This window comes from Typopeltis vanoorti, chromosome 1 (assembly GCF_054136105.1).
Source record: "Typopeltis vanoorti isolate ZY-2024b chromosome 1, IOZ_Tvanoo_1.0, whole genome shotgun sequence".
NCBI classification, from domain to species: domain Eukaryota; kingdom Metazoa; phylum Arthropoda; class Arachnida; order Uropygi; family Thelyphonidae; genus Typopeltis; species Typopeltis vanoorti.
This window is the reverse complement of record NC_143549.1, coordinates 142,138,748-142,166,706: the sequence shown is the minus strand read 5'-3', so window position 1 is coordinate 142,166,706 and position 27,959 is coordinate 142,138,748. Positions and strand designations below refer to the sequence as shown.

Genomic DNA, 27,959 nt, shown 5'->3' with positions numbered 1-27,959 from the left:
ATAGAAATGCAACAAAATCTTTCGACAGAATAATTGAAAGGGCGAAGTAGCAGCATAGAGTTATACGTAAGCAGAAATCGGTCGGTACCAATTTCTGCTTACGTGTCAAATCGGTTCACACATTAAAGGATATTAAAATACTGGTAAGTCGGTATCCTGAAAGGTAAAATTCAGTAGTACACCTTCTTCTTGTCCTTTAACATCCAACCACCTTTCTTCAGGGACAATTAAGGGCTAATTAGGCCTAACGTACCGAAAACACCTGTGCGAAATATTTTTTACAAGGACAAAGTAATCGATCAATTTAGGAAGACAATCATTACTCTCTGTAGAAGAGGAGGAGGATGAAAAAACTTAATTCTTTTCAAGATGGGCTCGTTCAAGCTATGTCTATGGATCTTACTTATCAATACAGAATTAAAAAAAAAAAAAAGTTTGGGGGCTTACCCAGGCTCTTGATGTAGCACGAGAGTTTCCGCCTTCGGTATTTTCCTGGGACCGACACGTGGCCGCAACGAATGAGGCATTGTAACCTTCACAACCTGGCGAAGCGTCCGTCGCCGCACTTGTAGGACTGGCGACTAATGGCACGTGCAAAGCGCGGACATCCGGCTGCTGCGACGACCGACAGTGTCGCTGCTCCAACTGGCGAGCGATGAGGTCGTGGAACGAAGGCTGCTGTAGCTGCTGCGCGTAGGCCATCCGGAAGGCGCTGCCCACAAGCGTGTTTAACTCCTCTGCCTAAAAAACGACATCAGCGCCACCAAACATTAGTTGTCGAGTAAAGTTTGGAAAAACAAGTGTGATATTGTTAAAGGTGCTTGTGAACCAGTTTCAAGACTACTCAATCATTTCAATTTTTTTTTTAAATAATAAATAAAAAAATTGTATGCTCATTAAAAACCCATCAACAAGTAAATTTTACCAGCGGGGTAATCCAAAATAAACAAAACTTCCTCCCATAAATGGCAAAACCCGAACAAGAAATATTATAAAAATACATGGAACTTACTATACAGTTGTAGTTTAATTTAGTTGTCAGTAGCTAGCCGAAAGAGACTGACGTCCGTAGTAATGTCATTTAAGTACAGAAAAAGCAATTGTGCGATGCCTTTTCAACTAGGTATAGTCTACCATGCGTAGATGATATGTACAGTACAGAGAAAAATAAATAAAATGAAGACAATACAGTCTGGCATCGTGAGAAATTCGTGGTTGAGTAGCAACGTCTCCCAAAATATTTTTTATTTCTACTTGGTTTGTCACAAAAATATTTCGGAATACGTTGCTACTCAACCAAAGCTAACAGCATCAATAATAATAATGGTAAGACAAGGCCACACTATAATAAACAATGATTCAAAGCAATCTTATGGTAAAGAGATACGCTTCTCAGTAGCATTCTTGTTTATTGATGGCATTTATTATCAAAACAATTAGTTGAATTAGAACCATTATTTCTTACACATTATAAACAGTTTATTTCCAATCATTTTCGCATAGATTCTAAATACTAAATAAGAAGATAGCCTTTCAAACCAGAGTAGAGTATTATATGGGAATGGCAAACAAAGAAAGTAAATCCAGTACGTGACAGATATTTTACAAAATGCATCAAAAATGTTGAGAGCCTCAAATTCCTTTCTCCTTTCAGTTCGTACATCCCCTAGGACGGGTAAAGTCCCCTGATTAGGAGTCACGGTATTTTAATACCACCGTTATGCCGCTCCCCTGCTACATCTTTCATGACTGTATATGTATTTAAGGGGCCAGTTTTTCTGTTTTGAGGGATGAAAAACCCGAGTGAGTTTCCAGGAGAATGAAGACTTCACTTTCGGCGAATCATAGACGGGATTCAAAGTCAGGTCTTTCCGATCAAAGGGCTTCATCGAAATCGAATGAGCCACGGAGGTTCCTTCAAAATGCAATACTAATTAAAAATTCCAACTTATAAAATCCTGTTTTCATCAAGAAACAAAGATGATTCGAGAGAGGGAAGAGTAGATTCAGGAAATTGAAATGTAAATATCTTCAGCATTTCCCCAAAATTAATTTATTGCAACAAATTTTTACAAATAAAATATGGAATCTCGGAGCTCGAGTCTCGCACCGAATGGCACATTGTCTCTCCTCCTTTTTTCAAATCGAGGCCTTTGGCATTTAAACAAATATCGGAAATAAAAAGGAGAATACTTCTAAAGACTCCCATCTTGCAAATTGAACTTCCTGTGTTCTCTAATTCCTTTGGCAAACTAAGATCGCTTGATGAGTCTTTATGTTTTATAAAACAAATGTTAATACAGGTCAATGGAGACCATTACAACCTCTCTTCTAGTTATATACGAAATGTGGGAGGAGTTCCCTACTTTTATTCTTAATTATTATGAATCCGTGTACTGATGAATGGATAATGTAGTAAGTTGGACAACCGGTTGTGGCGGAATGGACGATAGAATATCCCCGATTTGTACATAGCCTTAGGTGCCGTCTGTGAAAACTCGCACGGACTCTCCTGTGTTCGTTATGCAATACATTACACACACACACATAATTAGGGCCATGTACGAAGTAGGATATTAAAAATGCTTTATTGCACCACGGATTTATCAGAAAGGTATAATTAAGCAGAGGATAATTTCACACACCAATAAACAAGAGTAAAATAAAAGTCAATACCCATGAGACAAATAATACTAATAAAAAAGTGTATTAGTCAGACCTGGTGTTGAGCCATTTTGTAAAAAATGCTTTCTCCCAGATATAACTTATATTAATGGACTAACAAAATCATTAGAAACGTTTATTCTGTACATAAAATGAAGTAAATGCTTAGCACATTAAGTCATCTAATAATGTCTACAAATATGAAGTATTGTATTCTTCTAGATAACTACGAATTCCTGCAGCATTTGTTCATTTACACCAAAAACAACTCGCAAGCAAATGCCTGCTTTTTTGAATTTGGTTTAGTTGATATTACGGCCGAAACAAATCTAGTCATATCTAGGTCAATGTATTATGCCTGTTAACTGCGTGAGTTCTTCCGGAGGGAAGAAACCTTTTCCTTATGTTTGAGACCAACTAATGAATTTTATTTCTTTTTTTTTTAACAAAAAAAGTTCGCTTAAAGGTTTTAAGTGTGATAGACAGGATTTGAACCGACGTCATGGTTCTGTTACTGTTTACTAACTTACATCAGGCGACCACCTCAATCTCAATGTTTATGTTCTCTCTCTCTCTCTCTCTCTCTGTGTGTGTGTGTGCGTGCGTGCGTGGAAATTGAATTAGTTACTCTTAATTCCAGAAAAAAAAGGGAAAAAATTCTTAAGTTTTTTAGAAGATATTTTATTCAGAGGACAATTCCCATAAATAAATTTCTATTCGAAGATCGAAGATTATTCAAAGCCTCAAGATATTTGCATAATGCTAAACTTTTCCTTACTACCGCTAAGAATCGTCTATAAAAAATTAATTCTGTGTTCTTTCTTTTTTTTTTTTTTTCCCACTGGTGCTTCTAGAAATATACTTCTAATGACTGAAAGTGGAATAACAAAATAGAAGTTTAGAAGTTAAAATGAATGAAAATAATAATCAGCCGGCTTGGTTGACCGAGTGGTCAGCGTATCCGGTCTCCAGCCAAAAGGCTCCGGGTTCGAATCCCGCTGTGGGCATGGATGATTATCTTTGAAAATAGTAGTGGTGGGCAGTAGATAGCGTCGGTGTGGATGATCGCTGTATTTGGTGGAGAAGTAGAGTTGTAGAGTCCTCCCTTGATGAGTTTATCTTTGGACTCCCTGAGGTGTCACGTAATAATAAATCCGATCTGTTTTTAAATGTCTTAGCAAAGATAGATTATTTACGAATAACTTTATTTTTAACAGATTGCCAAAAGTATAATATGAAAATTCTAACAAAAACATTTGGGATTAGCAGAAAACCAATATGTGTTAGTAATAATTAGAACAAGGAACAAGTGGCGAATTTTAAATACTTAGTAACTCGAATTTACTCTGTGGAAGAAATAACAGAAGATAACCCTAAAAGTAATTACTTTAAAACAAATAAGATTTCCGGATACATCAGAAATAAAGAGGAACTGATGCGATTAAGATACCACTGCATTAATGAAAACATCCAGGAAAACTGTGAGAGAAAAAGAAGTGACAAGTCAGAAATAAAAGCACATTTTACGGTTAAAGTGATAAATCCGGTTATTATTAATAATTACCGGTTAAAGTAAATAATTAGAATTAATCACTTTAACCGGTTAAAGTAAATAATTCCTAGAAGAGTCTGGTAAATGGAATAAAAACATGTTTATAGGTTTTGTATATAGGTTTTCATTCTCAATAGAAATTATAACAGCTTAGGTTAGGTTAGTTTATAATGAAAAAAAGCAAGGAAAGTACTTCTTTTGCACTCAATGAAATCAGAAATCATTATAAACTAACCTAACCTTTATTGGTCAGGTTAGTTTATAATGAAAAAAGTACGGAAAGTACTTCTTTTGCACTCAATGAAATCAGAAATCATTATAACCTAACCTTACCCAAACTGACCTAACCTAAACTAACCTGGATGTGACATGTCGAACCAGAGTGTAGTCGTAGTTTGTCGTGGGCAGATTAATGGGGATGAAAGATAAACGTTGTTGTGGCCGAGCTTAATGATTGCGGGCAGATAAATGGGGATAACAAATAAAAGTTGTTGTGGGCAGATGAATGGGGAGTATAGATAAATCAGAGAGGAACTGATCAGTGTTTTTCTCCATTCATGAGGAAAGAGGTACAGCAACGGCGTTTATCTATTATCCCAATTCATCTACCCACAACAACTTTTATTTGTTATCCCCATTTATCTGCCCGCAATCATCAAGTTCGGCCCACAACTACATTTATCTTTCATCCCCATTAATCTGCCCACGACAAACTACGACTACACTCTGGTTCAACATGCGACATCCAGGTTAGTTTAGGTTAGGTCAGTTTGGGTAAGGTTAGGTTATAATGATTTCTGATTTCATTGAGTGCAAAAGAAGTACTTTCCTTACTTTCTTCATTATAAACTAACCTAACCCAGCCTAACTTAAGCTGTTATAATTTCTATTGAGAATGAAAACCTATATACAAAACCTATAAACATGTTTTTATTACATTTACCAGACTCCTCTAGGAATTATTCACTTTAACCGGTAATTATTAATAACAACCGGATTTATCACTTTAACCGTAACACACACACACATATATATATATATATATGTAGAAAGTATAATATTAGTGATCGGAGCTTATGCCACCTTTACCACGAGTTGCCTTGGTCTTGCACTACCTCTAGGATCAGCTAGACTTGCATCACTTGCAGGCGCAAACTTGACTTGTTTATCTGTTTGCTTACTTGGGAAATGGAGTAAAACCAGGTTTAAAATTGCTTGGTATTTTTAACATATATATATATATATATATATATATATATATATATATATATATATATATATATATATATATATATGTTAAAAATACCAAGCAATTTTAAACCTGGTTTTACTCCATTTCGCAAGTAAACAAACAGACAGTATATATGCATACATACATACATACATATATATATATATATATATATACACATGAAAATCAAGTAATAAAAGGAATATTAAGTAAACGGTAGAAACACAGATTGCAATGATCATTGTCGCAACAGGTTCAAGATCCTAGATATAAAAAAAAATTAGAAATATGCTACCAGTTCTGAGCAAAGTAATTGAGATTGAAACTACAGATATAAGATTTGTATATACAGTATATACATTTGTATATACATTTGTATATACTTATACAGATATAAGAAACTACAGATATAAGTTTTGTATACCGTTTCCTCAGGTTTTGCTTGTGTTTTATTTACCTTAACATTTATCATAAAATTCCTGATATGTATCCTCCAGGGTTTTACAAGATTCTATGATGGTACTACATGAAAAGTTCAGATTATTACTAACTTCCTATCAATTGTTTCATACAAATTAGTCTGTTATCCGTCAGGACGCCAATATTGTCAGTTCTTATATTTCAGTCCTACATTATTTATTTTTAATTTTATCTAGAAATTATATTTACATTCTATTTCATTCGCTCATTGGCTGTCCTCCCTTCTGCTGTCTTTTTTATAATGGCCTCACTTCATCAGAAACAGATGATTGTGTGCTTTGTTTTAAATTATCAACCATGTAACTAAGGCCTCAGGCATCGATGTGTTGTGAACATGGCAACTGCGTCTGTTCGAAGTCGATCTATTTGCAGAAAAAGAAAAAAAAACTAGAGTTTTGCAGGGAAAGAGGATATAAAAAAATAATGCTGTCACCTTAAATTGGCTAACTTAACTTTGCTGGCCTTAAGAAATACTAACAAAAATCCCTTACATCCTTTACTGAAAACAAGAACCTTTTTTATCCAGTTTTCCGCTTCCAACTAATACAAGAATGATGTGCTCAGTATGCTCAGGTACGATGAGATCTCAATATGATCAGGTACAATCAGATAAATTAGTACGTGCATAAAAACAGCAAGTATAAACAGAGCCTATATTTTTTGTGACATTCATTACTGTTGTTAGAATTAAAAATTGGGTAAGCTCAAGATCCGTTTCAGAAAGAAGGGATTGATCCTATTACAAAATTCGAGAAATTGTAAATACGTTTCTTCCTTCTTATCTTTTTTTTATTTTATTTATTTTTTCTAAATCTCCGTTGTAAATGTTGCGCATCCATTTGATTCATATAAAGTTATTTTTTTATTATGTGTCTTCTTTATCTGCAGTTCTAATAATTAGATTCATTGATTTCTGTGATGTATATAAAAAATGGAGAGGAATTAGATCTACTATATCCACCATGCTGACTTTTGAATAGGATTCCACTACGAAAGAAATCAATATTGGAAGATATAAAAATGTGCGCTGATCATGTCATGCTCCTGAATTATTTTGTGAATTTCTTTTTAATTTCTAAAGAATCTTCTCTTTTATTTTTGGAGTATAATACATAAATCAAGGAGATAAAAAAAACGACGTATTACGACACTAGTAAGAAAAGCTAAAAATAAAAGTGTTGTATAAAACGAAGGCCAAATCGAATTGAGAAACACAATCAAAAGTTTACAAAATGAAAGAAACTATTCTTGTAAGTCAAAGGTTATTATCGACCAGTCAAAATTTCTATTTTCTATAGAAAGTTTTAGAAGCATATTCGTTGGTCTCCCTTTTTTATTTTACCACAGTAAGTATTCTATTTATCTAAAACATGTATTCGCCATTTAAAACATTTTAAATGGCGAATTTTTATGCATTAATGCAAAGATTAATGCATAAAAATTAATACATGATGCATTCCTAATAACATGACCTCTGTCATTTGTCATTTACATCATTAAAAATATATTAATATTTCGGCTTTTTGTTTGTTTCAAGTACAGCTTTCTCATATTGTATTCATACGCATAACCAGAATGATAATCGTTACACTCACGAAGATTTTTAAAAAAATGTAAGTGGTTACCTTTATAAACAATGATTTTTATACACTAATTTCGCTATTAAAAACTTATCACCAACGAAATGTGTACAATCGAGTTCTCGATTATATATTCTTTGAAAAAGGAAAAAAAACAAAAAAACTTAGTTTCTTTTAAATGATGGTCATGAAGAGAGCGATCAGAGAGATTTTGCAAGTAATGTACACTGCGCTGAAAATACGAGTACGACTAAGTTGTGTGGCCTTTCTCAGTGCATCAACTGGAGGATGCTTTTCATAGTTAGGAAAACTGATATAAATTGAATAAATCTCGCTTTTATCTTACTTTAAATATTCTGTTATTGGCTTTAGTTAAGGTTATTATTTATTATTCTTAGTTTTTTTTTTTTTTTTGAATTACACACGGTTTGGTTCATTGTTTTTAATATGAATTAAATGCATTGATTTTAGTGTGCTGAGAAAAAACATGAACCCAGCATCTGAAAATGACTGAGCTATACTTCTCTAAACTCTACACTATTTAACTATCCATCGGTTGAAAATCTTAGCAGAAAAATCAATAAATAAAAATGAACTCAAGGAAGAAATTACTTTAATCTCAAAGGGGCTCAGACCTTTGGTATTAAAGTCTAAACCTTAAAAAATCGATATAAAATTATCAAATCAAAATATATAAGACATTTTATATTGTTTGCATTTTCTTTAAAAGTACAATATATATATATATAAGTTCATATTATCTCTGCAGGGAGCAGTTGATCCAGTGCGTGTGTATGTGTGTGTTCGGCGTATCTTTTACTAGTTCAAGGTCAAAGACGTGTCATAGAGGCGCAGGATGTACGGTTGAGTTATGGGATGTGAGGGACTGGTGCAAATTAAACGTTTCACATGTCTACATAAGGAAGTTCTATTATGGACAAAGACAGAGACTATTGGGGGGGGGGGAGAAAGAAAGAAGGATTGAAAGACGTAGGGAAATTTAGTGCTTGTAGAACGTTTCACATCATTAAATTCTGTTATGAACAGAGATTTGGAATGATTGAAATTATTCGACATTCCGTTTAGCCCCTTCACAATATATGACGCTCATGTGTTCTCAGGCCAGTTTGTGTGTTTTGTAGAACGAAGCCACCAATTTCTGGAGCAAGTACTTTAAGTTATTTCTAAGATTAAATAACTAATAAGATACTACTGTACGCCTCTGATAGTGAAGAAATGCATATATAAATTACTTAATGCTCTTGGGAGAAATGAGTAAGCAACGAGAGGATGTTCCCAGACCGATTTATTTGTTTAACCGGAGAAAGGTCCTGCAGTCCTGCATAAGACAGGACTGGCAATAAATTTGAAGGCAAAAAAATATTGCGTTCAGAGTATATGATGCCCATATGTTCTCAGGCCAGTCTGTCTCATATAGTCATTCCTGCATGAGATAGACTAACTCAGCTTCTGTTGAAATGCCTTTATAAATTTCCTCTCATCCTTGGCGGTATTCGTGTCATTTCCCAGTGTGAATTTCCAAGAATGGAGAATCACGAAGGATTGAGTGATTAGAAATCCAAGAAGGTAAGCATCAAATCTAAATTAGGAAGTTCTATTATGAAAACAGAAGGATTGGAGGGGGAGAGTCGTTCAGGATAGCGATAAGAGGATAAGAATGTCAAAGGAGATTGGGATGTGAAGCGTTTTGCAGGGCGCCTGCACTAGGCGGTTCTATTAATAGACCGGGATGAGACTGAAAGTCTGTAGAATGAGAAGAAGGGATTTTGGGATGACACCAGCTAAGCATATGTGGAACACTAACAATGAGATGTTGTATTATTAAAAGAGAGATAATACTGAGTAAGAAGTTAGGATTCTGAACAGGGACAGGGGTTATGTGCGCGTGGGAGGATTGGAAAACTGATTGAGGGAATGAAGCAATTTTGTGCTTGTTACGTAATTTTCGATTATCAAAGTGAAAATCTATGAAAACGCATGATTATTCATAAGTGCAATAATCAATACCGACTACAAATAAATCTTTCAGTTTTCTGTCTATTTTCTTTAAAAAATAATTCTTCACAAAATAGCATAGCTTTGTTAAAATCTTGGCTCGAATATTTTAATAAAGAATTTCCAAATCTTTTTGATTCTTATGATGATTAATAAAGGTTATATATTAGCAATTTCACGTTTTAGCATCTAAAATAAAGATTATAACAAGGTTGAATAATGAAATAAATATATGTTATTTATATAATTAAATAAAATAATAAATATATTCATACATTTAAAAGAAAATATAGGATAATAAATATTGGTTGCTATTTTATAAACAAGTGTGCAAACTCGGTTGCCTTTTGCTCACTTTTGAAACTCATGAGCCAACAACCTTCAGTACGAGTTGCCTTGGTATTTCACTACTCAAAAGACGCCTCTTTCACTACTCTCTGCCCAGATGTCGTCATGTTCGTATTTTATTACTGCTTGCGAGTGTGTTTCGCTAGCCTGTCAACTGTTTCGAACTGTTGATACTCATCGGAGACAGGTAAGAATCCAGAACTCAAGTTGACTCATGCCATTGACTTTTTTTTTTCTTTTCCATAAGTGATTTTCTCGAACGATATGTAAATCATTCTGTTACGTTCATTGAAATTCAATAAAAATAAGAAACGTGCGGATATAATTCGCTTCGCTTGAATGGCTTAAAAGCCACGGGTAATTTCACAAAATCACATCACAGTAATTCCAAAAATAAAGTCGGTACTTATTGCTTCAAGAAGAGATGAGTGAAGAAATGACAGTAATTATTAGTCTTGAGAAAAATAAAGATATAGAATGGTGACAGGAGGATGAACTCACATCTTTGAAAGGTTTGATAACTTTCTGATATATTTAAAATGACGGTTTCATCATTCACAAGCGGAATCAATAAAAATAAACCCAGCGAACAGAAATTATTAAAAGAATCATCACATCAAGATACTAAAAAGAACGTTCTTTTCGTAACTTATTTTAAATAGGGAACTCCTCTTTGTTAAGTCATTCTTGAAGGAGCTATAAATCGGAAATGTGCCACGAAAAAACAGCATCTAAAAATCAATGAAATGTCAACTTTATTGATTAGCACAAATAGCAATGAAGATCCCTGTACACAATTCACTCATAAGAATGCCGATGGATAGCCCATCAGCTAAGTAGTTTGCATTATATGTACATGAAAAGGACGTTCCTGTCTTTATGTGGTTTTAATAGGATGTCATCTTCAAGAAAACTGGTATACAATGGTTTGTACCCTGAAGAGAAAGTGTCATGAAAATGTTCATTCTGAAGAACTCAGATTCTTGAATAACGTCAAGAATAAACGGTGATAAACTTTGTAATTAGAATAATAATTACTTCACGAAAGGCTTTCACTGCTGGCAATTTGATTTTCCAGATAAAGAATCAGATTATGACGCTTTTAGTTCTCGAACCCTATGATGTCATTCTAGAACAACGCAATGCATGTTCACGAGAAAAAAAGTGTTTAAGGTTTTCGTGTTTTTTTTTTTTTCTATTAAAGGGTAGAAATTGAGGATTAAGTTTTTTAATACAAAAAAAATGGAATGGAATGCTTATTATCGTAGCAGATTTAAATGCACTAGCGGAAGAAATATTTTGCATAAATAAATATGTATACATTCAATTACAAGGACACAGATAATTAGGTCTTTAACATTATTTATAATTTAAATAAAAACAGGAATGTTTCGTAAAACGCATCCCTTGGATCAATCTGCCACAATGTTTAAAAATACTACATTATCCAGTGGTAAATTGAACCTTTGTCGTCCTCTGCATATCATTTATCCTCTTCTTTGTCATCAGTCATGTGGATTTTATTTTCTTTTTTTGTGAGTCTTAATTATCAACAAAACTTATTGTTGTTGTATATCATTGTATGCTTAACATACGCTGTCCTTAATCGTTATTCGGTAACCTAGATTACTTTCTTGTTCCATTAAATAAAAAAAACAAAAAAAAACAGATAAGCTCGTATGCGTTTAGTATATGTGGAGAATTGAGAGGTTTTGTTGTCGTTGATGTCGGATAACTGAAAATATAAATCCAAACCTTTGTATGAGGAAATCTAATTGTGTCAATCTATCTTTTGCATCTAGATTTCGTTTATAATTTTCTTTCAATTCTTCTCTCTATCTGATATCTTACAGTTATCAGCAAGCTAATATAATATAGTCTGTTGCTTAGGTATCTGCAAAACAGTTCTGTTTAATTTTTCACGATTGCCACCTGAGTAATTTCTTACTTGTTGTTCAAAAAATTCCTAAATTTTTAGCAAACAAACGCTTGACTGTATGATAGTTCTACAGTATAGGCGCAGTTTTGGCAATAAAGAGGTTGTTAATCCTTTCCTGCATTTCTTTGTCAATAAAGGATGGAATAATGTTTCTGCAATATATATATATATTTTTTTTTTCTTTCATCTAAAAGATGGTCAGAAAAAAAGGCAAACCCTTCTTTCTTCCGGTGTAGAAATTTATTTGGTATAAATAACTGAAATACTTTCATACACTTAAAATTAAGTGTTCTTTGCATCATGACTTTTTCCTCTTTGCCCTTTTTTCTATTTCTGGCAAAGTCAAAGGTGGAGGCGAACGAACTGAAAGGTGAGGTATGTACAGTATAAATGATTTACCAAACCTTACCCTAATCCATAGAATGTTATAATATTTAATCTCCAATCCTTTTAGTATGCTGAATGATAGAGGGTTGAATATTTCAGGGAAGATTCTTATTTAATAATTGAAAAGCGATACATTTAAAAATCTTATTATTGAAAACTAACCACTTATTTATGCTTAGAGGGAAAAGTTCCAACCAAGGTGACGACTAATTAAGACCTAAGATCATAAGCGCCCTCAAGCACTACGTTTAACAATTATGTGATATTTACTGTTTGGTTTGAAGAAAAGCAACCCATGGTTCCGAGGGAAATACTCATCACCACCGCCCAGTTCCGCTTTACCAAACCTTACCCAAATCTTAGTCTTTACCAATTAAAAGAAGCACATTCCATCCGGTACATGCAATGACAATATTATTATAAATGGCTTGAATAAACTGTAATTTAATTTCTATGGTAACAGATCATCCTCATCGTCATTATTAAATTCCTGTTATGAGACCTAAAAGTTTTTTTTAGTTTTTTTTTTAAGTTTCTCCCACCCAAGAAAGGTTATTTGCAAACCTACAGTATAGCAGTATAGTACATTTTGTCACGTGGGTGAGACAAGGTTTGTTTTTCTATTTTCATCAATTTTTAATATTTTTTACATAATTCCTAAACCCTAATCTTCCAATAAGCCCGGCTGTTGTCTCATACCAAGCGATTAAAATTCATCTCCCACCTAAAGACAAGCACCTGATGCCTACGTGGGATTCGAACCGGCAGTCAGTTGGCTGGAGAGCGGATACGCTAACCACTCGGCCACTATAGCCGACTTATTTTGAAAACTACACCCTTTCAAGTACTGATCGGGACCAGTGCTACTTAACTTCAGTGATCGGACAAGAACCGGTGCATTCAGCAAAGGTGGACTAACATATTAAGTCAGTATTTTTTTATAGAAGATTAGCCCATACAGTCTCAGAAATGTTTTTGATAAAATATTTATTTACTTTGAAAGTGTAGCACTAATCAAAACAAATTGCTGAAGAAAAAAAAAAAAAAAAAAGAAAAGAAAAGCATTCCGAGTTGTATGATAGTTGGATGTACAGGATATTATGATAGTAATCATCTTAACTTTTCATGTAGCACTAACCTGCTATAAATAATTTCTACATATTAGTCCGCTGTCTTTCAAGATTCCAATAGTTCTGATCTTATATTTCGGCCTTCTAAGGCAACTCTAACTGAATCAATCCACTTAGACCTCGGTCTTTTTCTGAGTCTTTTTCCTGCCATCCTAGCATCAAACACCTGTTTTGCTAATCTTACCTCTTTTATTCTGTTTACGTTACCATGCTGCCTAAGATACTTCCTGAATACTATGTCAAATTCCGTCTTAATAGCCTTCGATTTTAGCATGATTCAACAATTGATGCCACCTGTTCACTTTCCTAATTTTTCTCCGAACTCTCACATCTCTGGTCTCTATTCTTTGATCAAGTTATTTTGAACACTGTTTTGTATATGGCTAGTTTAGTGATTTGACAAATTTCTCTCATTCCATATACATTTTATTAAACTGGTTGCTACAAAAAAAAAAAAAAAAAAAAAAAAAAAAATCAGCTTCGCTTATTATTATTATTATTATTTTTTATTTTTTTGTCTATCTCCATATTTAGTTTGACAATCTCCATTGAAAATTGTGCCTAAACAGATATATTTTACTTGTTTTGCAGATGAAGTTGGAGATGTTTTCAATACAAAAGTGTATTAAATTTATTTAGGAATATAACATCATTTGCATAAAGTATATAGCTGAAATTAACATCACCAGTGATGATGAATAATAGTGGACACAGTGCGCACCCTTGTTTTACACTAGATTTAACATCAAACCATCTATCTATCTGTATGCTCAATATAATGCCCCGTTTACAACGTTTGGTCGTAGTGTTTTGAACTGCCTTTCTCTTGCCACCTTATCCTATGCCTTTTCCATATCTTCAAAAAAAAATTAAATACAGATCATTATTATATTCCAGTGATTTCTCAACTATTTGTCTTAAATTGAAAATATAATCCCCGCAATCCGTTTTTGGCCTTAATCCACCTTGTGCTTTTCCAAGTTTCTCTTCCATAATTTTTCTCAGCCTCCACTCAAGTGCATCTTCATCATCAATGGTTCTTAACAAACTCTTAAGTAATTGCTCCAAACATCTAGGCTGGGAATTTATTTCACTTTTATTATCTGATTCTAGATTCTCTCTCTCTCTCTCTCTCTCTTAATAATAATAATAATAAGAAGAAGAAGAAGAAGAAGAATCTGATTCTGTTTACAGTAATCTTTCCTCCATTGCTAAGCTTTTCTTTTCAACAGCCTCCAGAACATTTTGCCACCTTCCTGATTCTTTATTTATCCTCTATATTCTAACCAAAGTCTTTCTAACTTTTCAACGACTTTTACAAACTTCACTTTCCTTTTCTCTGCATCTTCTCAAAGCACAAGCTCACTTTATGTCAGGTAGTTTTGATTAGCTTTCTTCTTCTCCTTGCATGTCTTTATTATTTCCTGAATCCACTATGGAGTTCCGAGTTTTCTATCCTTGCAGACAACTTTATCACATCCTCTCTATTTCATATTTTTACTCACTAATATTGGTATATTTGAGTTCTATAATTTACCTCTGAAATCTTCGCTGGTTTCTTTTTTAAAACTTTTTAACATATTTTTAATATGATGTTCATTTTTATCCTGCTCAAAACTAAATGCGATTACTTCCTATTTTAAATCCTTTCTATACTCTTGTTTCTTGAACTAGCGTGAAGACATCGTTATTTTTATTAATTATTAATAAAATTAAGTTTTAAAATTAGTGTTTATAAAAAAACTAATCTTTGATTGCATGTATATTATTTGTGAAAGGGAGGAACGCTTTCACTATTAGCTAAAGCTAATAGTGAAGGGTTCTACAGATATCTCGTACGTTGCAAGTAGCTTATCGATCGCTGAGAGAGAATACGGAATGATTTTTTTATTAGTTAATAATGTGGAAGTATTACATAATGTGACAGGCGGACTCCTTTTTTAAACAGCAATATTTTTTTGGAGTGCAAAATTTCGGGTACATTTTAAGTAAGTTGATTTGAATTCGTGGAATGAGCCAGTAGGGAAAAGATTTACTTTTTGTTAATGAGGAAAAGAACTGTAGATAAAAATAAAAAAATAATAAAAAAATCATTTACAAGACAGCTTACTTCGTAATCAGCAATTGCGATTTTTTCTTCTCCTTCCTTATTCTGAGTAAGTTCGGTAGGGTGTTGTTATCAGATGAGATTTTTAAGATTTTCACATGTGCTTCTTAAACATTAGAAATGAAGTTCATATAATCTACTCTCCCAACGATCGTGTTTTAAAACATTGGTTCGTTTCATATTTCAGACATCATTTATAAGACGTTGCATGCATTTGAGCATGGAATCACAATTAAAGTATATGTATGACTTTGTGTGTAGGATGAAAGTCCATTTCTTTATGTGATTCAAAAGAAAATTGCGATACTTTTCTAGTTTAAACAACGCAAGAACACATTTAGAAGGAAGGAATGCAAAAATAAATAAATAATAAAATGAAATGGAAAAAGCAAAAAATAAAATAAAATAAAATAAAAACGTCTGTCATGAAGTATTATGGCATTGTGTGTGTGTGTGTGTGTGTGTGTGTGTGTGTGTGTGTGTGTGTGTGTGTGTGTGTGTGTGTGTGTGTGTGTGTGTGTGTGTGTGTGTGTGTGTGTGTGTGTGCATGCAGACGTTTTTGTTCTTCTACAGCTTTCATTGGCGATAAAAATCGAATGTTAAGATGGGGAAACAATATGCAGCAGAAACGTTAAGTAATGACTATAAGGCCAAAATGATTAAACGACTGCACTAAAAAAAAAAAAAAAAAAAAAAAAATTCAGTAATATTGTTTTCAAATTTAATGTTGTTTCCTAATAAAAATATTGCTTTGATTATCTATCAGTTAGAATATTGTCTCCCATTATTTATGATCCTACTCATAGCATGGGGGAAATCTGCAGCACACTAGAATTGTGGGTATGATTATCCGAAAAAAAAAACTGATTAAAGATATACATGGAACTCTTTTTACGCTGCTTCAGACCTCCGATATGCAGAGGAGGTGGTCTCACATCAAACAATGAAGATAATCTACCATCTCAAAGGCATTCTCAAAACAGTCGAATGTCATAGTGGAATTCAGACGGACTTACAGAATAGTAAAGTAGTTATATATTGAAAAAAATGGTTTCAAAGTTTTATAACAAGTAACAGGTTTGTGAATTTGCCTTAAAATACAATCAGATTACAAATACATCTTTGCTTTGATTGATTTTTGTAGTATACTGCACGGATTGTCGTTATGGAATATTTAAACACAGCACTACACATGTTAAAAACAATACTGTTTGATTAAAAGCCTATCAGTAATTTCATGTCTTTGACCTTATTATAAAATTAATATCAAGCTAATGTAAACATTAATATAGTGTACATGGTATACTATATATATATATATATACCAACAAACAGCGTAACAGAACAGCTATTTTCGCAAAAATAATAACGACGAACCATTGGCAAATATTCTGAGGTTTTGGATAAATTTATTTACTAATGTTTAGTTTATATTTGAACTCATTTTGGGCGAATCTTTGTTCAAGAGGGGGGGGGGGGATTGAGACAGCCTTCCCGTGGCCCCCGCCAGTAGTGTTATCTTGTGGCACATTGTTGGTGCTTCACACAAAAGCCCCAGAGATGAATCACAGGTAACATGAAACTAATGTCTGAAACAAGGCGTCCAAAGGTACCAAGCCTCCTGGACCACTTACAACTATGATAAATAAATTTTAAAAAAAAGAAAAACATTTAGTTCTTTGTGATGAACAGAACTTAGTACTTTAGCCTGGTTCGAACTCACCCTATCACACTAAAGAGCGATCTGAAGTAAGCATTACAGGAGGTAAGTTCAGCTCTGTGTATCCAGTTTGAGGCGATGAGAATGGCTACCTTCGTTCTAGTCACCGACTCAAAAGTCTAAGGACAACAGAACTTTAGCCTTTGAGATTTATAACCTATCTGTTTCTGCACAATGTTGCGCACATATACTACAAAAAAAAAAAAAAAAAAAATCCGCTAGCAGAGTCAATATTTATATGTTTACTTCCGTCCAATTACATCACATTTAATTTGCTTTATAAAAATTATAAAACCACCAACAGGTTCTCTCCCTCATCAGTAAGATTTTACTGATGAGGGAGAGAATCAGTCACTCTGAAAGAGCTAATCTTTAAGCCTTTGAATATTTACTTCTTAACTTTATGTTATATAAGTATGTCAGAACGGCTTCATGATAGCCGTTTTACATGGTACTTTTGAAATAGGAACTGCTCTCCCATAATACCCCACGAAACTTTTCATTTATCATTTCCAATTACAATTATTCATTTACATCATATGCATCATGATCATATACAAATGTCACATTTCTGTTAGTTTTAAACCTAATCAGCCAATTATAGCAACCTTCAGACTTAATTTAGCTATTTATCCAGTCATAATAATACCTCTGTACGTTATTCGGCAGTTTCGATATAAGGCTGGGAAACTAATGCTGCCCATCAGGAGTATCAGTCTTGGTTTACACAAATCAGCGAGCTACTTTAGAGCTCAACTTACTCAGTTCAACCGACACCTGATCAGGGACTCTCTCTCTCTCTCTCTCTCTCTCTTGTCTGCCACGAGAGGGGCTGTTCAAGCGGAATGTAACAGAGACCACAGCTGCCAGTACAAGGTAAGGTCTCTGTGTATATCCATAGAGGAGCAGTGATTGCAGATACGCTACCCAGCCACGGTTTCATCGTCTATTAAGCACTAATAATCCATTGCGATTATGTAATAAGATCAGACCAAGAGCACTGTTTTCTGATGCAACCATGCTGTGCTAGGGGAGTTTAGTAGATGGATATATGCAGGAAAAGACGGTCGTGCCATCCCTGCATAACATTGTTCTGGAATACGGTCAATGGACCGATCGAATTACTTTAATTAAGCGAGGATGATATTACCGTTCGGAGTAGAATAGAGCAAGAGTAGAAGAAGTGCAAGGGTGTGGTTGCTAGATGACTAGAGAGCATACAATCAACTTGGCTTTAAACCCTTCCAAAAATGGATGAAATAAAAATAGCGCCAGTGGAATTTACTGCTTGATATTCTTATGTTATGTGGGAATCATTTTCCGACTATTACTAGTGAACCTCTTTATAAGTTATTTTTGGCTCACAGTCTGAAAGCTCATCAGGTATTTCACATGAAATAATTTGATATTTTGATTTACTGCATTCTTCATACGCCTTGCTGACTTCTATAATTTAAGATAATTTAAGCATTCAGTCATAACTGATTCATCATGATTATGTGTCATCATTTCTTAAGTACGTGCACTACTAGTCGAAATTGAGCCTCCGTAGCTCAGTCGGTATAGACGAAGCCCCTTGTGACGTGAGGAACCTTTATCTGGTCTCTTTCGACGAAAGGTGAGTTAGCCGGCCTCATACGGTGGCAGGTTTTTTTTTTCACCCGGGAAATCGGGTTTTTCGTCCCCCAGAAGAGGCCAACCGGCCCCGTGAACACACATAGATTACAGTCAGGAATACTAAAGACCCAGCCATAGGTCTGATTCGTCAGCTATGCCGGTCCCGAGCCCGGATAAAATTAGGGAAGATTAATATGGTGCCGTACTTCCCTGTTAAAAGGGCCTCACGGCTGTTGCTTCATCATACGAATAAATAAATAAATAAGTAGTCTAAATTCATTTGGTCTCAGTACTCTGTCTCTAAAAGTATACCGTAGAATCCCTGAATATACAAATTCTGTATGAGCAATAACAAATTTCTTCCAATTGATTTGCATTTGTGTGCCAATTTTAATTTTATTTATTTAGTCATTATTATTATTATTATTATTACCGTTTCTATACTTCATTATAATACAAATGTTTATAGCTGTACGTGCGAAGTCTAGTCATCTGAAATCAAAAAGAACATTATTGAAAAGCATATTGTTTGCTCATGTTCAGGTGAACTAGAGGGGGACAGCCACTGACACATTTCCGACAGCTGTTGTGAGTCTAGATGCCGACGTAAAAGAAAAGAAAAACAAATGGAACTAATTTTTTTTTTTTAAGATAAATTAAAACGGGAAACAAAGGCTTTTTTTTATCCGGAGGATTTCGAGTTTGAACTATTGGTGATATAAAAAATCCCTGTAAGAATTTGTGAATTGCAAGTATTGTGAATTAAAAGAAGCCTTTTGATTAGAGTTAACTCAAGGCAGAGTTTGCATACAACGTTCTTAAATTAAACTTTGTATAGAATATTTAATGGCATGTTACCACATCCATTAAGAGAGAGAAAGAAGCAAGAAAAAGGAGGATGTTGTGAAAAATTGGTTAACAGAATTTTTCTGTGAAGCGAATAGTCTTTAGTGGTAATATTTATGAGATAGATAAAAGCATTTTTACATTTTTGATAATGAAGTCGTGTTTAGGCCAACCGTTTTTCTCTTCGGAAATTCTCAGTGAGAGTACAACGAACTTTATTAAAGTGTGTGGCACTGTTTGACGTGGTAAAAAAGAGAAAGTGATTTAATGCTTTTTATTGGGACTTTTATCCTTAAGGAATAGTGATTATAAAAATGGCTCTAAGAGAAAGGGAATAGCAGCTTGGAAATGGTTTGTGTTTTACATAAAACACGTTTTTCTCCTTTTAGCAGATGATTCATGCATTGTCGCGTTTGTACTTATTAGTATGGCTAAATATTTAGAGTTGTGTGAAGTTCTTTTGTATTGTTGCCAATTTGTATGACTGATTTTCTGTACATGCGAAAATTTCATCTTCTTAATTAGAATTCGATTTATCGTTAATTTCCAATCATGAACCTGAATTCCTAATTGTTTGAAATGAAACTATTATAAAAGAATACCGGTGGGGAGGACTGTAAATGACAGTTACTGCTATATGTTGCAAATTTAAAAGCTAGATCAGTCGACGTATAGGCGGCAAATTTAAATTTAGACATGAGTTAAATGCTTTGGTTAAAGTTTTTTTTTTTAACTTTCCAATTGTTCATTTTTCTAATTTAACGTAAGTACATTTTTACAGTTTCCTATTTCTAATACTAGTAATGATTAACATTTTGCAAAATGACGAGAAAGAAAATCTAATTAATTTAATATATAATTTTCAACCTTTTCTGTGGAAGGTTATGATAACGTAGATATTTTTATAGAAACTTCTGAACATGTTAAGACATGTTAAGTCTTAAGGACAACTTTTTTTAGTATTTAAATCAAAACTTCAAGATTAACTATTGATCTCAAAGCCTTTATAGTACTTCCAAATAACTAAGATAAACCACTCATTTGGCACTCAAAAGCTCTCTTAGTTAAAGAGTTATTCAGAAAGTTACAAATAGGTTCAAAACTATGGGAAAAAAAAAACCTCTATATACAAACTTTGAAGGAAATTTCAAGCCAACTGATTTCAATTTCGTACAGAGAGAGAGAGAAGTAGACTATTATTCTGTCTATTCAGAAGCTTAAAGCAAGAGGTGAAGAAGGTTTTACACACGAACTAGATGGAAATTATCAAACACTTTCATATTGTCAGAATACAGAGTGCCATAGAGGATCTTAACAATGTACATGGAGAAGAAGTGTTTGCAAGTTTCCAAAGTCACTTCTAACCATTCATGGTAAAAATAAAGTAAATGCGAGATTGCCTTTTGAGGACAGAACCGAATACAGTTATACGAGGGAAACTAAGTTAGATCCAATGGCAAAAGAAAAAGAACAGATTTTACAAATGATGTTTGATCCACAAAATATCTGCGTGTAAAACTAAAAATGAGAAGATTCTGAGAAGGAAAAAACTGCGCTGTCTTAGATGCAATGGATGGGTCATATTTCTAAATATTGTCCAATTGATCTCTCTTCATGGATTAAAACAAGTAATTTGAATAATGGATGTAGATTATTCTGCATCCGCATAACCTTCTCAAGCGAATCTTCCTTTCAAATTGGGCGATTTGAATATATAAAAATCCTGATTCTCTAAACTTAATAGATGCTTCGGTGGGAAGAATCTACTTGAAATAGGTACTTTTTTGACACAAGAGACAGTGTTTTATGATAACCTGGTAATTTTTAACTCGTATTAAAAGACTTCTAAAAAGTATCTGATTTAAAAACAACTCGAGAAGAATCATCAACTGAGAATTGTTGGAACCCAACTGTTGCCTCGGGAAAGAGTGCTATCTGTGTACCAACTAAATATTATCGATAAGGTACTGATATCAAGTTCATTCTCTGATTTAATTTTAAGAAATTAATTTAAAGAATGAATCTGGGGTTAAGCTCGGGTAGAGTTAGTTAGAATAATGGATAATGAGTTTACCTATAATCCTGATCTAGTTCCTTATCAGTTAATTGCATTTATTTTCCAGCCAGTTTACGTGGTTTATGGAATGAAAAACATCCTGTTTCTAGGAAAAAAAACCTATTACCTCAATATGAAACGGGTTAACTCTTCATCACTTAGAAACCTTATAAATGTTTCGTGTCCTAGACGAGATTCGCACTCATATCTTTTCGACAGAAGAATAAACATCTACAGTAAAATAACTGTTTATAGAACAAAAGATCTGCTAGCTGCTTAAAGAAGATGTCAGTTATCAAATCTTTTATTTCGCAGCAATTTTACTTGCACTTAACCCATCTCTAGAAACCACATTATTTGATACTTCGCCTAACCTTAGCTAGCGGAGTCGTAAGAACGTTGAGACATTCACAAACATATCTTGCCAAAAAACGTTTAAGCATATATTGCTTAAAGACTTCATAAAATAACGCCAGAAAAGCAAGAAAATAAAGACAATAAATGATTTCATAGAAGTAATAGCTTAAATTATTGAACAACTGGAAGGTTTAAAAAATGACCAGCGAGATAGTTTTAAAGCAAAAAAAATATGTAGGATCTGGTTCACCTGAGTTACCTTTTGATTCAGAATGAGAAAAATATAAAAATATAAGTGTCCTATTCATCTAAAATGATATATAAAATCTTAATGAAGTCCATCGGATTCAGATTAATCACTTTTAACTGAAGCCATTTGCTAAAAGTGAGAAATTATGTTATTAACTCTACGATATTACTCAACAGTTATAATGTAACTGTTAATGTACAGATAAATATTATGCAGATGGGCGTATATTGTAAGAAAGCTCATAATAGACAATGGAACTGCGTTCATTCAAATGTCATGAGTGAAAACGACACCTTGACGAACTCTCCGCAGAGAAAGTATAATTATTTAAGTCCTTTCAATGCTTAATTTCGATTTGAATATGCAATAAGACAATTCAAGTATATATATATATATAAAGAAACTTCAGTCATCGTGGAGTGAGATTAGTTCTGCTGGGAAGCAAAGCCGTCAGCATCCCATTGTTTATCACTTAGGACTGAAATTCTTTAAGGATCTACTTATTATCAAGAAACTCCATTTCGAGCATCGATAGTCAAGACATTCTACATAAGGTACAGTTTATTTCCCTGCTTTGAGAGGGCGAAGAGATAACACACATATAGACGAAACATCTAATTAAGTCAAACTTCTGTAACTAAAAGATACAATTCAAATTAGATTTATAGCTGGTTTTATTAAAAATGGTTCGTTTCGAATTATTATTTTTATGAATAAAATAATCTACTCAGCGAAATAAGAAAAAAAAATTAACATTTCAACTTATTGTTTTCCCAATAATATTTTATTAATTTCCAGCCAAGAAAGAGGTTGAAAACCTATAGTGATAAATAAGCTAAAAGTCAGAAAATATACGGAGCTTCTTCTAAGAGACTAAACACAGAACTTTCAAGCCACTTCATGCTTTCCAATAGGCGATGGGAATTTATCTGCCTTCTAAAAAAATTCGCAACTATTCATGCCCACGATGGGATTCGAACCAATAGCCTGATGGAGAGAGACACTGTAACATTTATTTTGACATGAAGTCAGCAGCCAATCCAAGGTTCAGTCTGAAACCTAGGATTGGCTTAACAATGGAAATTATTGCAATGGAAAAACCTTGGTAATGAAAATTACCGCACTAATGGCCAGGAATTATTATTACAAACCATTTTGTAAATAAAAATGTAAGCAGTTTTTTTTTCAAGCCTGCAATAAGTTGGGTAGCAGTCGCACACCATAAAATGAAAATCATGTCTTTAGGTGGTAACCTAAAGACAATCACAAAAATCGAAGCCGCTCTTCAACCCACAGCTTGTTGGTTGGAGGGTAGAAACACCATCCATCCTCGCATTTACAAAGTAACTTTAAAACAGCCCCTGCTGACTTCATGATTTTACTTTTCACCTAAAAATCGATTTCTCGACGCCAGACAATCTTTGCCATAGACAGCACCAGTAGATTCAATGTCGCTCAGTTGCAAATACGTTATTATAAAAGTGGACCTTCATATCCTTGAGTTCAATTGAAGAAAGGTATGGTTATTTTCATTTACTGTTATCGTGAATTGCTTCAATTTGCAGAATCCCCCCCCCTTTCTAGTCTTCAAAATTCGAGTCATCAGAATTCAAGGAGAACCGGCCTACCAGTCCGGGACTCGGGGGGTTGGGCGCCGTAGGCACCGGGGGGGAGTTCCCTTTTGAAGACTCGACACTCTTCAAAATTCGAGTCATCAGAATTCAAGGAAAACAGGCCTACCAGGTGGTTGGGCACCATAGGCGCCGGGGGGGGGGGGGGGAGAGAATAGCACCCTCTAGTTAAGTAATAAAAAGGAAAGTACACTTCCAAAGGTTGAATACACAATTTTCAAAGCTATGTACTTTTTTTGCTGACTGATTCCCATTATTTAAAATTTAAATTCCCATTACTTAAAAATTAAAATTGGGGTGTGTTTTAGTAAAATTCATATCAAGATAGTGAAACAAATAATTTCATCAAAAACAATCAAGCTGTTCAAAAGTTTCGGGCGCAACAGGACACAAAATATGTGCCATTAGGTATTTTATTTACCACTAGGTTTACTATTGGATCACCTAAAAAAAATAAATTCTTGCAATCTGCTAAAATGAATAGCAGCAGTGAAATAAAACCTGTATTAATCCTAATACTTAATCCACGTTCTATACCAAGAAAAAGTACCGAAGCAACAGCGTTATAATAACCAGCAAACCAAATTCATCCCTGTATGCGATGGAAAGAGACGTTGTCAAGTATTGACTGCTGTTAATACCCGTCACGTGCGAATAATCAGTGTCCGGCTTCTGAGAGCACAAGATCTTGCGAGTTACGGCACTACCTTACAAGTAATCATCAGAGCTCACGATCATCGACGAAGTGTCCTCTTACATCTGATAATTCCTCCGAGTCCACACCGTTACTGACGGCGTCGGCTACTAATCACGCTAGCCTCGACTGTAATGAAGCCGTCGTTAGGACCTCCGCATCTCGCAATCCGGTGTCATTTGCTCAAATGACCAGCTTTTCCACGTTCTGATTGCTCTCCGGACACTTTAATTTTTCATTGGACAACCAATCACCATATTAAAGCGCAGGCCGTCCGTTCGGCACTTTCTTAACGTGCCGTAAGATTTACTGCCTCCAGTCCGCCCACGCGTATCCAAGAAGGTAAGGTCGTCCTAACCCATCATTATCAAGAGATTCTTTAAGTCGACTCGATTTTGACTTACTGCTACGCGACATCGGGCGCTGTCAAAGGTCAACATACGACAATTGACAGTACAAGGAACCTCCATCAGTGCTCTTTAGTCGGTGGATGTCCTTGTCTGCCCATCGTGTGACGTGCTGTCATTAGAGCAGTTCGACGCCACTTTAGTGACACGACAACATCTCTAACAAAGTTTGGTTTTATACTTGGCTTTTTTTTTTCTCCGTTTGCGCTCCACACTGCTGTTATGTATAAGTGACGTAAAACTGTTCGCTTGGTGGTGGAGGGGGGGGGGGGAAGAAGTGTTACATTAGTACTCCATTTCAAATTTTAAATATTATAAAAAATGTATAGTAATACATTTTTAATGTATTACTATACATTAAAAAGCTAATTAATTAAAAATACATTAAAAAGCTAGCTAATTAGCATTTTCTTCTTTTTTTTTAACTTTTGACTGAAAATGAAAGGTGGTAATGGATTGGTGAAGGTACAGTTGGCAATAAATTAGCATTTTAAGCTACATAATCTTTAATTCATAACATTGACTTTATTCTACTTAAAAAAGCTGATTTTAATGTAAAGTGATCGAAAAAAGATTCATTTCGAGTATTTTTATCTGCTAATGGTGTACCTCCCATCTTTACAAGGCATTATATTTTAAATGTAGATAGGAGATTATTAAAACTCGTTCCTTTCAATAAATGATTAGGACATTCTGAACCATTCTCGATGTTGAATAGATATTGGGTAGTGTTATTATGTATAAATATCAGTTTCTCGAAGATTTTAAAATATGGCTTGACTAAATTTGATCCAAAACTGATTCTGCTACTTAAATATCAATAATGAATGATTAAAATCCATTAACTTGCAATATTCTATTCATAAAAAAATAAGCAATCGAAGTTTCATTTCCTATACGATATTATAACTGTGAATTTTGATTTTGCAACAAAAACTGAATAAAAAAAAATTGTCTGAAAAATTTTGTCTTAAAAAAATTCATCAAAAAAATTTTGTCTGAAAAAAATTTCATGAAAAAAGTTTTGTCTGAAGAAAATTTTGTCAGTTTTTCCCTCTTTTACTGTGATCCGCGAATTTTCTTTCATATGTAATTCACTAAGTGCTAGAAATTTATAAACTTATGTACATGCACAATGTTCCGAACAAGAGTGAAGGCAGATCCGTTCTTCAATCGGCTACTTAATATTCCTGAAAATTATAAATAGTGAATCTTGGATATTTATCAGTTGTACATAATTATGATTTAAAGCCAATAGTTATTTCATTATTTTTTTTATTTCATTTTTTTTCAGGACTTCATCCATGAAAGTTAACACATTGCACATTTATTGCTGTCAGTGGGCTAGGTGTTATATAATCCAGAAACCAAGCTCACGAGACGATATGGAACTTTTTTCAAACCATATCAGGCTTGAAAATATCCCAATAAGAAATGAGGTGGTTTCACATTGTACGATGAAAATCACGTATCACCCGAAGGCATTCATAAGCATCTATGACTACTCTTGGATTTGAATCCACAATATACTGGAGTGATGGAGTGCAAATATGTATGCTATCCACTCGGCATACTAGGAAGACATGGGTTAATCATACTCGATGCCTTTCAGTTGCATTAATTTCATTATTTTTCTCTTCGTTTCTTGTAATTTTAGTACAATTAAAAATATACAACATTATACTGCACGAATTAATATCAGTTAAAGTTAAAAGAAAGTACTAAAAAGTTTGATAAATCACAATCAAGTGCGTTATGGTGCATGTCACAATGATGATGATCAGGGTGTAAAAATGAGCGCATCTTTCAAGAATATTTCATCCAATGACATTAGCGCTACATCTGATAATCGCGCGTGTTCTCCGGCCGATTGTTCCTATTTTATGAAATGAAAAATCGGAGTTTCTCTAAATGAAATACTATTACCTTCGTATGAGACCGACTATCACTTTCAGTTGAAAAGTCCTAATAAACTTCCTGCATTCCGGAGAGTGTGTGTGCATTCAGGTGTCTTTAACAAAAAGCAGTTTGCATCACAATTATGTTCTTATCACGACTGTGCTAATAAAAATATGGAACACAAGATGATTCTATGGAGAATTATTCAGTATGAGAATGCTCATGTTGGAATAATGGCAATAATAAAGATATACGCACGTTGTTTTTTTTTTAATTTAACTGACTAATTCTACTGAGATAAAGAGCCAATAGGCTTCACTTCGGCGAATTTATTAGTGCACCTTTTGGCAACTCGTACAGCAAAGAAATAAGTTTCATATTACTGCAACTTTAGTATTTACATCTAGGTCTACCTACTCACTGATGAGACCCAAAAAGGGTCAAAACCGGTCTGGGTAGTGACCTTCTCCCATAATGTATAACAGCATACATCTCCCTAGGAGTTGTGTTTTACATTATGGGAAAATACTAAAGAATATTCGTAGTAAAGGTGGAACTTACTCCACCTTTATTACGAGTTGCCCAACATGTACCACCTGTTGGCTTACGCTTGGATTCGCCGAACTTTTATAATTTTCTATATTCGGCATGAAACTCGTAGATAAATTTTCTATCTTTGAGTTTCTTATTCGGCTAAGAAATAATGTTGGATTCAATATCCACTTAATTTGAATGAATAATTCTATTAATTTAGTAAAGAGATAAAATAGGAGTCGTAAACATTCGTGAAAATCACTTGTAAGTTAATACAGAACATCCATAATTTCTATATAAGTACTATATTAACATTATAGCCCAAATTTTTGTTAAATTTAATTATAAAAATCTAAATTCTCGACTTGTTTGCAGCAGTTTATACTGCATATACATGGTAAGAAGGTTTTGAATTTCGTGTGTTAAATAGGACTACGCACTAAAATTAGATAGGCGATCGTAACACTTGAGATGATACGGTTTTATAACACTGACATGAGTATTCCATATCATC

The 27,959-nt window shown here is 33.9% G+C and overlaps 1 protein-coding gene across 1 annotated transcript in view; it reads right to left on the bottom strand.

The window, feature by feature from the left end:
- Positions 1 to 27,959, bottom strand: part of LOC150110491 (uncharacterized) — a 330,267-nt gene that overhangs the window by 90,678 nt on the left and 211,630 nt on the right. The window contains exon 5 of the mRNA XM_090399510.1: positions 448 to 741. Coding sequence (XP_090255636.1) covers positions 448 to 741 — 294 coding nt within the window. The remainder of the gene's footprint in view (positions 1 to 447; positions 742 to 27,959) is intronic.